At 54.1% G+C, this 15,474-nt stretch overlaps 3 protein-coding genes across 10 annotated transcripts in view; 1 reads left to right on the plus strand and 2 right to left on the minus strand.

Annotated features, from left to right (window-relative positions):
- Positions 1–1,098, minus strand: part of ANKS1A (ankyrin repeat and sterile alpha motif domain containing 1A) — a 129,356-nt gene extending 128,258 nt beyond the window's left edge. For all 6 annotated transcript variants that reach the window (XR_009820256.1, XM_062013300.1, XM_062013301.1 and 3 more), the window contains exon 1: positions 883–1,098. Coding sequence is in view for 5 of the 6 variants with exons in the window: in XM_062013300.1 (XP_061869284.1) it covers positions 883–1,079 (197 nt within the window). In the remaining variant the exon portion in view is untranslated. The remainder of the gene's footprint in view (positions 1–882) is intronic.
- A 1,786-nt stretch (positions 1,099–2,884) lies between these two features.
- Positions 2,885–5,886, plus strand: TAF11 (TATA-box binding protein associated factor 11). 2 transcript variants are annotated; one of them, XM_062013371.1, is made up of 5 exons: positions 2,885–3,090; positions 3,435–3,574; positions 3,732–3,819; positions 4,628–4,724; positions 5,423–5,886. In XM_062013371.1, the coding sequence occupies exons 1-5, from the start codon at positions 2,899–2,901 to the stop codon at positions 5,551–5,553; spliced, it is 648 nt and encodes a 215-aa protein (XP_061869355.1). In that variant the 5' UTR covers positions 2,885–2,898; the 3' UTR covers positions 5,554–5,886. The 2 variants fall into 2 exon arrangements, with proteins under 2 accessions (XP_061869355.1, XP_061869356.1); XM_062013372.1 differs by having other exon boundaries at positions 5,356–5,522.
- A 256-nt stretch (positions 5,887–6,142) lies between these two features.
- The window catches only part of BLTP3A (bridge-like lipid transfer protein family member 3A), a 35,593-nt gene continuing 26,261 nt past the window's right edge, over positions 6,143–15,474 (minus strand). Inside the window, exons 15-21 of one of the 2 annotated variants that reach the window (XM_062013374.1) lie at positions 15,091–15,287; positions 14,426–14,550; positions 14,180–14,327; positions 12,938–13,209; positions 11,974–12,082; positions 11,250–11,359; positions 6,143–9,986 (exon numbers count right to left, since the gene is read on the minus strand). In XM_062013374.1, the coding sequence (XP_061869358.1) occupies positions 9,861–9,986; positions 11,250–11,359; positions 11,974–12,082; positions 12,938–13,209; positions 14,180–14,327; positions 14,426–14,550; positions 15,091–15,287 (1,087 nt within the window). In that variant the 3' untranslated portion in view covers positions 6,143–9,860. Of the gene's footprint in view, positions 9,987–11,249; positions 11,360–11,973; positions 12,083–12,937; positions 13,210–14,179; positions 14,328–14,425; positions 14,578–15,090; positions 15,288–15,474 lie in introns of both variants that reach the window. The other variant, XM_062013373.1, reaches the window with a different exon arrangement.

Consider the following 15,474-nt stretch of genomic DNA (forward strand, 5'->3'; position numbering starts at 1 on the left):
ACACTACAGCCCCTCACACCCCACGACACTACAGCCCCTCACACCCCACAACACTACAGCCCCACACACCCCACAACACTACAGCCCCACACACCCCACACTACAGCCCCTCATACCCCACACTACAGCCCCTCACACCCCACACTACAGCCCCACACACCCCACGACACTACAGCCCCACACACCCCACACTACAGCCCCACACACCCCACGATACTACAGCCCCACACACCCCACGACACTACAGCCCCACACACCCCACACTACAGCCCCACACACCCCACGACACTACAGCCCCACACACCCCACACTACAGCCCCACACACCCCACACTACAGCCCCACACACCTCACGACACTACAGCCCCACACACCCCACACTACAGCCCCTCACACCCCACGATACTACAGCCCCACACACCCCACGACACTACAGCCCCTCACACCCCACACTACAGCCCCTCACACCCCACACTACAGCCCCTCACACCCCACGACACTACAGCCCCTCACACCCCACACTGCAGCCCCTCACACCCCACACTACAGCCCCTCACACCCCACAACACTACAGCCCCTCACACCTCACGACACTACAGCCCCACACACCCCACACTACAGCCCCTCACACCCCACACTACAGCCCCTCACACCTCACGACACTACAGCCCCACACACCCCACACTACAGCCCCTCACACCCCAGCTCCTGGGCTCCAGCCCGCCGCAGCTCCTCCGCCACGGCCTCTCCGCCCCCTGCCCCACACAGGCCCCTCCTGCCCCGCACGCCCCCCGCAGCCCCCTCCTGCCCCCCAGCCCCGCGGCCCGCCCCGCACAGCCTCCGCACAACCCCGCAGCCGCTGCCCAGGCCCGGCCCCGCTCACCTGAGGAGGCTGGACAGCGGGTGCCCCCCACCGCCGCCGCCGCCGCCGCCCCCCCCGGAGCCGCCGCCGCCTCCTGCTCCTCCTCCCCCCCCGGAGCCCCCGAAACCGGAGCTGAGGCGTTTCCCCGATAGCAGCTTCTCCACGGCGGGCAGGTTCCCGGTGCGGGCGGCCTCCAGCAGCTCCTGCTCCTTCCCCATGGCCCGGCCCGGCCGCCGCCGCCCGCCGCCTCCCGCCCCGCCTCCCGAGCGGCCTTCCGGGGCGGGCGCTGCGGGGCGGGCCCGGGGAGCCGCCGGCTGCGGGCAGCGCCGCTCGCTGCGGGACCCGCCGGGGCTGCTGCGCTCCGTGCGCCGCGGAGCTGCGGGGCGAGGGGAGCGGCTCTGGGGCAATCTCGCCCTCCCCGGTGTGGGGCGCACGCAGGCTCGGGGCGGCCGTGTGTGCATGGGTGAGGATGGATGTGGAGTGAAGGGGGAGTGTCCTTTGCCTCCCGGGTGAATGATCGCGGGTGTGTTCCAGAGGGAAGCCCTCGGGGAGCGATGCCGGGCCGTGACACAGCAGCAGTTCCCCGCTGCACACAACGGGCCGCTCGCTGCCGTGAAGGGGATTTCCCCCCGTGTTCAGGGGAGCCTGTTACACTGGGGGTTGTTTCCCAACTGCACGGAGGAGGAGAATGGGTAAAGGTGCTGCTGGAAGTTTCACAGTCACAGAGTCTCAAGGGCTGGAGATGTTTGATAGACTGATGAAGGGGTGAAAAGCCTAATTAAAGATGGAGGGCAGGAAGATGTGATGTGTGTTCAGAAAGATCTTGGTGCTGGAGTGTGTGAAGGTGCCCTCTCCTCTGTGCAAAGCCTGGACAGCCTGTATTATGTCCTTAGAGCTATTTATATCCTGCTTCCCTAAGGACTGCATCCTGAGCTTGTCTGCCACCCTCCCAAGGTGGGGAAATGCCCTGCTCAAAGTCTGGCACTGCTTTAATGCCACCCAGTACCTGGGTGTTCATGAATTTAAAACAACTCTCTGTCCTGCAGGGAATTGTCCTGGCTCACTTGAGAAATGGTCAGAGTTTATCAGGGGGTCTCTTTATTGGCCTGAGTCACAGAATCTGAAGGGCTGGAAGGGACCTGCAGAGCTCACCCAGTGCAACCCCCTGCCACAGCAGCACCACCCAGAGCAGGGCACACAGGGACTCATCCAGCTGGGGTTGGGATGTCTCCAGAGAAGGAGCCTCCACAGCCCCTCTGGGCAGCCCCTGCCAGTGCTCCCTCACCTCAGCAGGGAACAAATTCCTCCTGGTGTGTCTCTGGAACCTCTTCTGTTGCAGCTTGTGCCCGTTGCCCCTTGTCCTGTCACTGGCCATCCCTGAGCACAGCCTGGCTCCAGCCTCCTCACACCCACCCTTGATGGGTTTGGAACATGACTGAGCTCACCCCTCAGGCTCCTCTTCTCCAAGCTGCAGAGCCCCAGCTCCCTTAGCCTTTCAGCACAAGGCAGATGCTCCACTCCCTCCAGCATCTCTGTGTCCCTGTGCTGAGCTCTCTGCAGCAGCTCCCTGTCCTTCTGGAGCTGAGGGGCCCAGAGCTGGACACAACATCCCAGCTGTGGTCTCACAGGGCAGAGCAGAGGGGCAGCAGAACCTCTCTGACCTGCTGCCCACAGCCCTTCTGCCCCAGCCCAGGCTGCCATTGGCCTCTTGGCCACGAGGGCCCGTTGAGGGCTCATCCTGCCGCGCTCAGCACCCGCCGCTCCCGTTCCCGTCCAACAGGTCACTCCCCAAGCACCGCCAGCGCCTTTAGCCGAGGCCGCTCCCGACTCCACACGCCGGAGCGAACCCTGCGGCGCCGTGCCGGCGTGCCCCGTTATTCTGCTTCTCCCCAGAGCCCCCGGCCCCGGGACCCTCCCCGGCCCCGCTCCGTCCCGGCCCCTCGGGCGGCCCCGCTCCGCCGCAGCCCGTTGCCATGGCGCCCCGCCCCGCCCCGCGCGTCCCTCGGCGGCCGCCGTAGCGCTGCGTCAGCCGCGGCCATGGCGGACCCCGGCGAGGCGGGACGGGATGAGCCCGGCGCCGCCGCTGCCCGGGAGCCGCCGCCCGCGGCGTCATCCCCGCCCGGGGAAGGGGCGGCGGAGGAGCCGGCGGCCGCAGAGGCGGCGGGGGAGGGCGAGGCGGGGGAGGCTGGAGGTGGCGGCGAGCCCAAGGCGGAGGCGCCGGACGGGGAGGTGAGGCCGGTCGGGGTCCGTCGTGGCTGCGGGAGTCTGTCGTGGCTGCGGGGTCCGTCGGGGCTGCGGGAGTCCGTCGGGGCTGCGGGAGTCCGTCGTGACTGCAGGGTCCGTTCTGGCTGAGGGGGCCCGTCGGGGCTGCGGGCTCCGTGGGCGCTGCGAGGGTCCGTCGGGGCTGCGGGGGTCCGTGGGCGCTGCGGGAGTCCGTCAGGGCTGCGGGAGTCCGTCGTGGCTGCGGGAGTCCGTCGGGGCTGCGGGGGCCCGTCGTGGCTGCGGGGGCCCGTCGGGGCTGCGGGGGCCCGTCGGGGCTGCGGGACCGGCCGAGCTCTTGCACTGTCGCCCAGGTGAGGAGCGCGGAGGGGGAGGCGGTGGACGGGGAGGACCCCAACCTGCAGGCGTCCGCGGCCAAGAAGGTGAAGCTGGAGCTGAAGGAGAGGAAGGAGAAGAAGCACAAAGTGGACGAGGACGAGATCCAGAAGATGCAGTGAGTGCTCAGCGCCGCCGGGCGCTGCTGGTGCCTTCCCGGCTCGCTGTTGTACGGGGGAGGCTCGGGACACGGGCAGGGCTTTGCAGGGCTGTTGCAACGGCCTCGAGCTCCAGACGTTTATTTTGGTTGTAAATGATCAGTTTTGTCCCTGCAGAATCCTGGTCTCCTCCTTCTCCGAAGAGCAGCTGAACCGTTACGAGATGTACCGTCGCTCTGCCTTCCCCAAAGCCGCCATCAAACGGGTACAGCCGCAGCGCCGCCTCGCCACGGTCGGGCCGAGGGGAGGGAGGAAGCTCAGCCTTGCTCTGTCCGGCTGTGGCTGTGGCTGGGCCTCAGCACACGAGCTGGCTTGGTGCTTCCCCCTCGGGGACAGTTACAGGATCAGCTTATCCCGTTAAGGTCTCGCTCAGTGCCCTCGTGTGGCTTGTGCAGTTGAGACAGGAGCACATCCTATGTAGCTGTGGTCTGGGGGGGGCGTAAGGCAACAGGGAAATGTAACTGTTGGTACAGAGTCTGCAGCTGAGTGAGGGTGGGCTAACACCTTGACAGCCAGCTTGTGCCCAAGGCTAATTCTAAAGCTCAGTTTCTGCAGTTTTGTGCCTTTCAGTAGCTCTTAGAATCCCAGCATGGTGGGGGCTGCAGAGCTCCAGCCCCAGCCCCTGCTCAGGCAGGTTCCCCTGGCTCAGGGGGCACAGGAACGTGTCCAGGTGGGGCTGGAAACCTCCTGAGAAGGAGCCTCCACACCCTCCCTGGGCAGCCTGGGCCAGGGCTCCCTCACCTCAGCACCAAAGGACTTTCTCCTTCTGTTCCAGTGGCACTGTTTGTGTTCCAGGTGATGTCCTTTGTTATAGCAGAAACAAGTGTGGCCCCATCCTCCTGACACCCACCCTTTAGGTGCTTGTAAGTGCTGATGAGGCCCCTCCTCAGTCTTCCCCAGGCTGAACACAGCCTTGGGCTGATATTTGACAGGCTTGAGTGCTAAATGTGAGTCGAGCTGTTTGGCCATGGCTGTGTGTTCCTGCCTCAGCTGACTGTCCTCTCCTTGCCCAGCTGATCCAGTCCATTACCGGCACCTCTGTGTCTCAGAACGTGGTTATCGCCATGTCCGGCATTTCCAAGGTCTTCGTTGGGGAGGTGGTGGAGGAAGGTGAGTGGCAAATGTTGAGTGATAAGTGAAGGATGTTGGGTAAACTCATTGCTTGGAGCAGAGCAGAAAGACCTGGAACAAGCCTGGACACCTCATGGCTCCCAGTTCTTGCTGCAGATAAGAGCTGAGCCAAGAGAGGGGTGAAGTGTGGCACTGCCCCTCGTCCCCTGTCACTGTCGCTGCCTGGGGGCAGCAGAGGCCTCTGGCCACTGAACTCCTGCTTCATCCTCTGGAAGGAGGATAATGGAGAAGTTCTTGCCCTGGGAGCAGGCTGCAGCTGGGCACTACAGGTCTGTTAATGCTGCTGGGGACACATTCAGCCCAGAGGGAGATGAAGTCTCAGCAGTCTCTTAACCCCTTGGGTTCTTCCTTTATGGGGGAAGCTGAAAGCTCTTTGGGCCGCTGGGTGGGAAACTGATGCTGCTGCATCCCAGCTCTGCCTGGGCTGGAGGAGGGGGTGGTATGAGCTTGATACAAACCTGTCCAGCCTCTGTGTTCCCTAGCAGCTGGGAGCCTTTTATTCTGGGCTGACAGACAAGCCAGCCCTTGGGCCATTACCACCAAAGAGAAGCACACAAAGCACTTTGGTTCTGTGTATCAACAATGTCACCTCTTGCCTTTACAACTAAAGCTCAGGCAGTGGGTGAGTGCCTCAGCTTCGCTGTCCTGCTCACACAAACCCCTCTGATGTTGTGCAGCACTGGATGTGTGTGAGAAGTGGGGGGAGCTGCCCCCTCTGCAGCCCAAGCACATGCGAGAGGCCGTCAGGAGGCTCAAGGCACGAGGACAGATCCCCAACTCCAAATACAAAAAGATCATCTTCCACTGAAGTGTCTCACAAGCAGCAAGAGAAGATAGAAGTCAAAACAACCTTCTGGTGGTGAAGCCAACAGTTAGAGCAGAGCTCTGAGACTGCAGCTCCTCTGGGAGCAGTGTGAGGGGCACTGCTGGGGTCAGTGCTGGGGGCTGGCTCGTTCCCAAAGCACCACACAGGAGCCAAGGCCTTGACCCAGCACCTTGGGCTCCTCTGCTTCAACAGGAGGGACAGGAGTGTTCATGTCGTGGCTGTGTTCACCCCCAGGCTGATGCTTTCTGCTGGCACAGATGCAGGGGTGCCTCTTTGTACATTAAAGTTGTTACTGTGTGCTTGGTCTTGCTGTGAGATGCTCATTGTGTAACTGTCTGTGTGATTCAGAGCAGGGGGAGTGCAACCTGAAGATGTGTCTCAACCACCCCTGACATGTTCCTGAAGCTCTCTCTTGCCTGGGGCAGGTGTTGTCCCATGAGCAGGAGGAAGGGAACCAAGGCAGAGAGCTGATGCTTCTGAGGTGAGCAGGAGCTGTTCTTCCCAAAGGCAGGTTTATGGAGCTGTCTGGAAACAGCACACCAAGGAAGGGGGAAGGAAAAGTGCAGGAGGCTGCAAGGAGGTTAACAAGTTTAATTGCTTTGCATGGTTCATAGAACCAATAAATACATGACTGGAAATATACTGAGACAAAGCTCCAATACTGCCCAAAACTCACATTCAAGTTCAGATTTGCACAGTACCCACCTGTACAGACCCCAGACCCCTGGGAGCACAACCCCTCCCAACTAAGGTCAGTGAGGCTACATGCTCTTGTCAGGGTAACCCTCCTTTGTGCAGCAGCACCACTCAGCTGCCTCTCACTGTACCATGGAAAGAGTCCTTCAGTAAAAGGCTTAAAGTAAACTCTGCTGATCACCACCAGTGGAGATGGTTTTTGTCCTGGCAGCTGTTTGCCTGGTGGAAAGGAGCAGTTCATTTACAGTAGTTTTTCCTGGTACTTCAACCCAATGGAAATGCTTTAATTCTTAATGCAAATTGACTCAAGGTGCTAGAGCAACAAATTTGCTGTAAACAACCTGCCCCAGCCCTGTTCAGTCTGCACATGTGGGAAGGAGGGACAAGGAGATGGGACAGAGTAGGCACCACCTCCAAGAAGACCCTTTGCATGCTACTCATTTCCCCAGCTGGCTGCAGAGGAAGCTGGACACCTGCTCATGACAATTGGAGAGAGAAGAACAGAAACCTCCCATTTTCAAGCAATTAGTGAAGAAAAGATAAGAATACCATTGTATTCCACCATGGCAAGCACTCCTGGATGTCTTGCTTCACATGGGCAGAGGCAGCAAGCAGAAGCACAAGGGTTTGTCTACATGTTCCACTGCTGCTTGTGTGGGCTTTGTGCAGTCCATAATGGTACTTACAGGGAGCTGCTCATGTTGGGGTTTGTTTCTAAGCAAGTCTAGAGCTGTAGATGCTTTGTTACCTCCTTTCTCCCCCTGTGAGACCTGCTCACAGCAAGAGCCTTACTACAGAAGGAGCTCTGCTTGGAGTTCTGAACGCTGGGCACGAGGCAGTATTGGTGAAGGAGATGCCTGCAGACACTGAGGACGTTACAGTGCATTTTCCTCTCGAGAACAGGCTGCTCCAGCACATGTTCCATCTCAGGCAGCACCACATCTGTCTTGTCACTGGCTGTGTTGAGCAGGGGACAGGTCACACAGTCTGCTCCAGAGTAAACAGGCAGGTGGTCTGACAGGAACGAGGAGGAGTGGAAGCAACTGGCAGAAGTCACAGCATCCCAACAGGAGAGCTGGCCCAGGCTGAGTGGGTGGTGAGCATGAGCCCACCTGCAGCCCAGCTCCCATGCTGCTGCAGAAGACAAGTACTCCTCTTCATTCATCTGGGGCTGCCTGCTTCCAGGGGATCTGGAAGGAAGGTCAGGCTCTTGCTGCTGTGTCTGGTTGCAGGCACTGGTCAGTCAGATCTTGGCAAGAGTGCTAGGCTCTGTCAGCCCCAAGGCTCTCTGTTCAATCCTAGCCTACAAGGACTAATTCCCACAAGTGTTATTCAAAGCTACCTTCAGTCTAATGGAATCAAACATGAGATAAAGATGATGCTCATAACAGTGACAGTTGTTTCAATCACCATCTCTCTCCTACAGACCCTCTTTTTTCAAAGTGAAAGCCAACAACCACAAGGAACTCACTCTTGGCTCTCTGCAAAGCACATCACCTCCACCCCTAGCCTGGCCCTCTAACTCCATCCATTTCCCCTGGAGCTAAAGAACTGAAATGATCCAGGAATGCCTGTGGAGGGGAAATGTTCAACAGCTCCAGAGCTGGCAAAAGGACAAGTACATAAGAGCACATGAGGAAAACCAAACTTAACTCACAACTTATTTGCTTTTGTGTAGTTTCCAGGCCTCAGCTCCTGATGGCCTGGAAATCAGAGGCTGCTCCTTGCAGAGCAAGCAGGATTCCAATCTGGTATTGGCTTTATCCAAACCAGGGTCAGTGGAGTAATGAAAAACCAGAAAAACCCATTAAAGGTGTGGGGGTGTGTTCAGCTGAAGAACACAGGAAGGGTCACCTAACCTTGAATGGACAAATCAGCTTGTCATCTGATTAACAAAAGAGAATCACATACTGTCTGTCACTTCTCCCAGCACTTGGTGTGGGGCACTTGCCACTTGGTTTCCACACTCTGAAGAGCCTGGGCAGCAGAAATGGTGCATTTACACAAAATGCATCTAGAAAAATCCCAAGTGTGAAGATAAAATCCATCAAACTGCACACAGCAGAGATGCTGTGGGAGAGGTGTTCATCCTTAACACAAAGGGGCTGGAAGCCACAGCCCCCTGCACCCCAACACAAGTTCTCCTCTGGTGCAGCTTCTCCCTTACTGACCATGCCCAGACTGGCACAGCAAAGAAAGCCCATGCCAGTGTGGCTTCAGGAGGGGATCTGACTCATTAATGACACTGAGTTTTTACTTATAAAATTAGTATTTACTTGATATTTTACCAGGGATTTCTTTTTCCCCTCCACACTTGCAGAGGTTATTTCTTTAGGAATTAGGTCAGTCACCAAGCACAGAGACTTCTGCCTCTTCAGGGAAGCAGCTCCATAAACAGGCAAGAACACAAACCATGCTCAAGCCAGCAGTGTTTCATCTCCACCCCACAGTGAGCAGTTAATAGTGTGGGAGTCCACCCAAGGGGGCTTGGTCAGCACCCTTCTCCTGACCCACACACACCAGTGGCCCTGTTAAAATATTTAAGGCCAGGCAAGAGGTCAGTGTTAATAAAGACACAGCACAGTGCAGGAACCCAGACTGCTGTGCTTCCTTGTGCTGGCAGTACTGCTCCCCTGGTGAAACTCTGGCATCCAGTGGTTTGAGGACAGTGAAAACACTCAGGTCAGCTCATGCTGTGACTTAACCAACTTTCTTTTACCCCTCTTCTTTGACAGTGAAATTAAAGAAAGTTAAATAATTGTTGGCAATGCAAGAAATCAATTCCTTTGTGTTTCTGCACCAATGAAGCCAAACAGTGTGGAGTTAAGTGACAACAAATGAGACTGAGTCCAATACCTTACTGATTGTGCCCTGACACAACAAATTACTAGTGGATAAAGCAGGCTGAAGGGATTTCTTTACTGTCCTGTTCTTGAAGGAATCATGAACTGTGGCTCCCTTACTGCACAGGGGAGAAAGCCCTTGTGCAGCCCCACACTCACCGACCTCCTGTGCTTCTGCTTTGCCTCGGGGAGTGCACAAGCTCTCACATCAGAGCTCTGAGCAATGTTTTCTGCCAACCCTACTCTTGGTCACTTCTGATGTGGTGAAGTACCTCCAGTCCTTTTACTGTGTTTTTGGGCACACACCATTGGGCAAGAACACGAAAAGAAGGCTGAAAGAAGCAGAAACTCCCACGTAGACCATCTCTGAATGTGACCATGCAAGGTGACACTGCCACTGCCACCCACGGATGGAGGGACACGGGGTGCTCCCCTCCCAGCTTCTGACCTTTTGTTTGTAGGCTGACTACTGCCCTGGTTCAGTGACAGAGGCAGCACCACACTGCCAGGACAGAGTAAAGGGGCTGCAAACAGATAACTCCTCCTTGTTCCTTCCCTGGTGCTCAACCAGACTTTCCCCCCTTTCTCTCTCTTCTGTGTTCATTTTGCAGTCATAGCTGGTTTCCATTCCTTGAGGCAATCAGTCCCCAGGAGGCTGACCTGTTCAGCAGCAATAGAATCCAACTAGCTGCCTTAGTGCTGGTGGTGGTCTCCACTCCTCCTGAGCAGCTGCAGCCTGTCCCTCCACTGTCAAAGCTGGAAGAGGGGATTGTATTTCCTAATTTCCTGCAGAAGCCGAGCCTTGTCCATGTTGGCTTCTGCAAGGGCTATTTTCATGCTCTGAAGCTCCCTTTGCAACTCTGGCACTTCTTTTAACTGCAAGAGACAAACAGAGAAATCAAACCAGGAGCTTCCAAAGGGAAGCAGCAGGGCAGATCCAACAGCTCACAGAGGAAAAGTGAAGCAGCAGCTTTTGAGATGAGCTACACTACGTGACACAACCACTCAGTGACTGGAGCCAGCTCAGGCTGCCAGTGGGGTGGATGGCAAATGACTGTTTTCTCCCTTCACATTCCTAGGCTTGCAGTGGACAAGGTTTTTCCTGCAAAGCAGCCAGCTGATTCTGGCTGAAGAGAACTATACAAAGCAAGCAGGAAAAAGCAACTGGCTCTGATCTGCATTATTCTTTAATAAGGGGTCTGATACACCTCTAAAGATTTGTTTAAACTGAGACCATGGCTGGAGCAAGCAGATGTCTGTCACTCCTATTTCTTGTCTCCACAAACTGAGCTGTCTCCTCAAACAGAATGCCAGAGGCCACTCCAGTTTCATGGCACAGGGCAGGTTTGGTTTTCCCTTGGTCTCTCAGAAACACTTTTATTTTTAAATTTAGCCTTTGCATTTGTTCTTATGAAGTTCAACAACATCAGGAAAGAAACTGAAGCTCAGCTACTGTGATGCTCATGTGCTCCAGTCCTGGTCAGGGCTCTCTTTCACAAGATGCTATGAACAGGAAGAAGAGAGTCTCTGCACTAAATGGAAAGGAGAAAGGTGAGAAAGTCAGTGATGTGTCACCAGCTCATGACCAGAACCCAAAGTCCCAGCCCAGTTCTCTGTGCAGTCAGTCACACTGCTCCCTCCACCTGCATTTTTCCATAGGAAGCAATCAATTTACCAAGCAGAGCTGGCATCAAACAGGGAGCATGATTAAAGAACACCACAGATGTAAAAAGAAACCAGTCATCTGAATTCCAGATGTATGGATCAAAACAGAAAGCACAAGCTGAACAGCACTTGAAGCTCCCTGGCTATGAACCTTAATCTGCTCTGACAAAACACCTCCCTCTTTGTGGGAGCCTCCTAATTCCTGTTTTTCTAACAAGGAACTGGACACAGTGGGAAGATGGAGCCAGGCAGGAAAAAACAAAACAAAACCCAATCAGATCTCTGAAAGAGAACAAGAAAGTTTATGCTGGGCAAGATATCTTTACTTTTCAGAGTGCCTGTAAAGGAGGTACAGGCTGCTTTTGTGTGCACTGCACCTACCAGTAACTGCACACACATGAAGACAAAAGACAACTTTCCAGCCTACTGCCAACTCTTTAGCTGTTCAGACAGCAGCAGGCAGCTGTGACTCACCTGCAGCCCACGTGTTCCTGCTGCTGCCCAGCCACACTCTGCTGGAGCCTTCTGCTCCTGAGGAGCTGACACAGGTTTTTCCTGTTTTGATGAACCCTCCCCTCCTGGAGCTGGAAAGAAACACAGAAACATTCAGGTGTGAACCCTACAAACAGGGTTCTCGGGACAAAAACAGTCACTTCAATTTCTTTTCTCCTCATCCCTCTCCTGTTTCATTCTTTCCTCTTCTTAAACCTCAGGGTGGGAGGGAGGTAGGTGGAATCTCAGCCCCATTTTAACATGGAGACACTAAAGCAAAGGAAGGAGCAGTAACCTGTCCTATGTCAGCTCAAGAAAACATCAGGTGTGAATTCAGGCTGCCAGTTCACTGCTTTAGGTATTAACTTGTTCTGCCTGAGGTATCAAATTCTGTCCAAACAAAACAAGAGAAGCAGCAAGAATTTAAGAGGCAAGCATGTACACATCCAGAGATTAACACTGCACAGCAGCCAGAGGATTTGGGTGCTTGCAATGAAGACAGAAGATTATTTGCACACTCTGGTCAAGGTGCCTGCAGAGAACAGAAGCAGGGACTGCTCACACAGCAGAGACCACCCTTCCCAGCAGCAACCACCACGTGTCAGATCCAGGTTCATCCAGCACCAGGCACAGCAGAGCATTTGAACTCCAGCACAGCCTGAGGGGTGCTGGGGAAGAAGAAACCGAGTTCCTCTGTGCTGCTGACCTGTTAGATAGAACACCCCATCATCTCTGCGCTTCACAACCACGTGATCTACTGCCAAGGTGATAGGAACAGGGCCAGGGGAGGTAGGGTAGACCCTGGGGCTGTCATCCTGGAAAACAAACCAACAAAGCAGAGGAGAGGTTAATTGCTGTGACAGCTCTGGCAACCCTGCAAAGGATTCCCCTTGCCCCCAAGCCTTCAGAGGAGCAGCACTGCTGATCAGCAGCACTGCCAGAGCTCCAGACCACAAGGAAAAGCCTGGCTCTATGTGCAAGGCTGCATGCAAGTGTTAATCTGTACAGAAAATACTCCCACAGAGCAGAACCACGTTCTGTCATGCCCAGAGGCTGAGGAGAGGCCTACAACCATCACCCTGCAGAGGCTGCCCTCACAGTTATCCTACAGACTCCTGATTCCAACACCTAGCCAAAAGGAGCCAATATCCCTTAGTCTGCACATTTCTCCATGCTGCTGTGCAGCAGCACTGACTCCTGCTTGTCACTGGAGCCAAAGCATTGCTTTCATAAAGGTTTAACCATGACCTTTTGTCAGTGCCCCCTGCTCAATACCAACCAGCTCTTACAGGACATTTTTCAGCTGCAAATTCTCTACGTTTCACAAGGTCAAACATGTCTCATTCCACACAAGCACTTGGGAGGAAGAGATACTGAATTCTCTCTTTTGAGTCTGCAGAACAGGTCATTAACAAAAGTGGAGACAGAATCTGAATGTCAGGCTCCATTTTCTCCACAACCTGATCACTCAGCAATCCCATTGTTACTTGTACATCCCCTGAGGCCGTTTCTAAAAGCAAAATAAAACACTACCAGGAAAACACAACCTCTACAGGGGCCCTTAGCAATCCCACAGCATCCTTTCCCAAGCAGAACCTTGCAAGTGAGGTCAGCCCAGGGGGAAATCTCTGGTCATCCTGGAGGGACTCTCTGGGTCCCCACACGCTCACCTTCAACGTGATTTTTGCATCCACAACTTCTATCTCCATGGGGATCACCTCTGGAATTATTTCATCCTCCAGAAAGGGGCCCAAGTTGGTGAGGGAGGACATGAAGAGCTCAGCTGTGTAACTGTGGACCAGCAGATGAAGGAAGCCGTTCTGAACAGCAAGAGGTGAATGCACAGCAGCATTAGGTCCTACTTCAAGACGCAAACACACTTCTGGCTGGGTCTTACTTGCTTCAGGGACTGAAGGCTTCTCTACACCTGCATCTCCTAGAGCTACAGCAGAAAGATCTCATTGCAGAAGATGGAACCAGTAATAAGATATAAACTGAAAACTGGTATCTTGAAAAGCCCTTTAGTGTCCAGATACAGAATGGAGTCAAGTTCCCAATGACAGCACTCTGAAATCATCCCTCACAAAAGGTGAATCCAAACAGCGAGCGATGAAGAGCCCACATCACAGGGACCAACACCACAACTGGGCTGTTTCAGCCCCAGGTTGCATCCTCTTGAAAATTAGCCTTTGTTTTCCATATGCCTGAGCTCACCAAACTCTCCAGAGGGGATCAGCCTTTCCTCAGGGCCACCTCACCGTGTGTTCCACTTTGCCCCCTCATGGCCACAGGCTGTATTGGTAAGGGAAACGGTCCACAGGGCTGGGACAAAGGCTGGGCTGGATGATCATAAAGGTCTCTTCCAGCTGAAACCATTCTATGAAGGATCAACAGTCCAAGACCTGCTCATGCTTTCACTTGGGGCTGTAGTTGGCTTTGGTTTTGTTTTTTGGGGGTTGATTTCTGTGTTGGTTGTTTTTTGTTTGGGGTTTGATTTTCTTTTGTTTGTCTTAAACTCAAATTTAGCTCTGAGGACACTCCCCAACCCAGAAGCATTATTCCCAGCCTAGGAAAAAGTCCACTTTCCCTAGACAGCCTTATTCACTCTTTGAATTGATTACCTACATCCTAGCAACAGTTAAAAGAAGTCTCAATCAATGATTACTGGGCACCATTCAGCTTGTCTGTGTAGGCACTTTGGAAACATCTTTCCAATACCAGATTTGAGCCACTGACAGTAAAATTGTTTGGATTCACATTCCCTCACACACAAGTTGTGTTCAGTCCTAAATACACTAAATGTTAACACTGAGGTACCAGTTAAAATGGAATGTTCCCTGAGGGTGGCCAGTATAAAAGCCACTTAAAAGTGCAGCAATGAGAGCAGCAGACTCCAAGAGCCAGGTTCTTACCCACATAGCCACGCAGATACTGCCACATTCCAACGTTGTTCAGTTGCTCTGGAACCACATTCATGACTTGTAAAGCAACAGACAAATCATCACCTCGTGCCTCTAATCCACAGTTCACCTCATTCATCTTCAACACAAGGACAGACACCTGAAATAGCAAGTGACAAGCTCACTTATTAAAACCAACACCACCAGACAGTTTGCTTCCAGAGACAGTATTAGAGTGAAAAGGGACAGAACTCTGACCAGCTGAAGGCTGGGGTCTTCACTCTGAGAAGTTGAGCTGTTTATTTCAGGAGACAGTCCACCCTCCTCCTCTGCTACCAGGCTTGCTCTGCTGCCTGTGTCATTGTGGACCTGAGGAAGATGCCCTGAAGGAAGAGGGTCCAGGCTGGGTTCTGAAATGGAAGGCACAGAAACATCTCAATTCTGTTTCTCTTTCTGGTTTCAAGACATCTTTATTTCACCATCTGCCTGAACCTCGTGGCCTATCAGCCTACATCATCCTCTAGAAACTCCCTCCAGTTCCTCAGATGAATTCAAGCAATGCAGAGCTGAAGTGAAATGTGTCACTGAAATGCTCCAAGTACCTTACTCCCAACCAGCCCTTCCTAAGTGCTATGTATCATCCACACACGTGCACACACAACAGTCCCTGCTGTAGCATGGCTTTAGAACACCTCTATGATGTGCAGGGATCACCCTCTCCACTCATTTATACTCCTCATCTCAAGAGAAAATGCACCTATAAAAGCTCAAAGGGCTACTGTGGGCAAATTACTCATGACCTTCAACAGGAGAAGTGACACAAGTGAATTCTGTATGGACATCACATGACTTGGTTGCCCGTGGCTGGAAACTGTTCACTGGTGTGAAGAGTAGGGGAGGAGATAAAGCCAAGTGCTTGTTACCAGAGTCTGTGAGCACCAGAAAGCCATCACTGCCATCACTGTCCACAGACAGCCCGTCCTCAGGGCCGCTGCCATCCACAGACGTGGTGTCAAAGGAATGCTGGGATGCCGTCCTCTTCATGGAGAAGAAACGCATCCGGCTGCTGCCGCCCCCACCTGGAGTCACTGCTCCCTCTTCTGCTTTGGGCACAGAATCCCTGCAACCAAACACAAACCAATAACCAAAACAGGATCCAGGCAAACACCTCAGCCTCCACATTATATAGATATTGGGCTGGGCTCTGAACACCTGCAAGTCAGACCCTAGTGCACTTAGACCATCCCCAAGATCTAACCTATCTCCAGTCCAAACAATATGGAAAGAAAGGGAGCAGTCAGCCTACA

Source organism: Colius striatus, chromosome 22 (genome assembly GCF_028858725.1).
Source record: "Colius striatus isolate bColStr4 chromosome 22, bColStr4.1.hap1, whole genome shotgun sequence".
NCBI classification, from domain to species: domain Eukaryota; kingdom Metazoa; phylum Chordata; class Aves; order Coliiformes; family Coliidae; genus Colius; species Colius striatus.

Coding starts and splice junctions, on each gene's coding strand:
- TAF11 (XM_062013371.1), top strand. CDS start 2,899: ATGGCGGACCCCGGCGAGGCGGGACGGGATGAGCCCGGCGCCGCCGCT. Junction 3,091..3,434: donor CGGAGGCGCCGGACGGGGAG/GTGAGGCCGGTC, acceptor ACTGTCGCCCAG/GTGAGGAGCGCGGAGGGGGA. Junction 4,725..5,422: donor TGGGGAGGTGGTGGAGGAAG/GTGAGTGGCAAA, acceptor GATGTTGTGCAG/CACTGGATGTGTGTGAGAAG.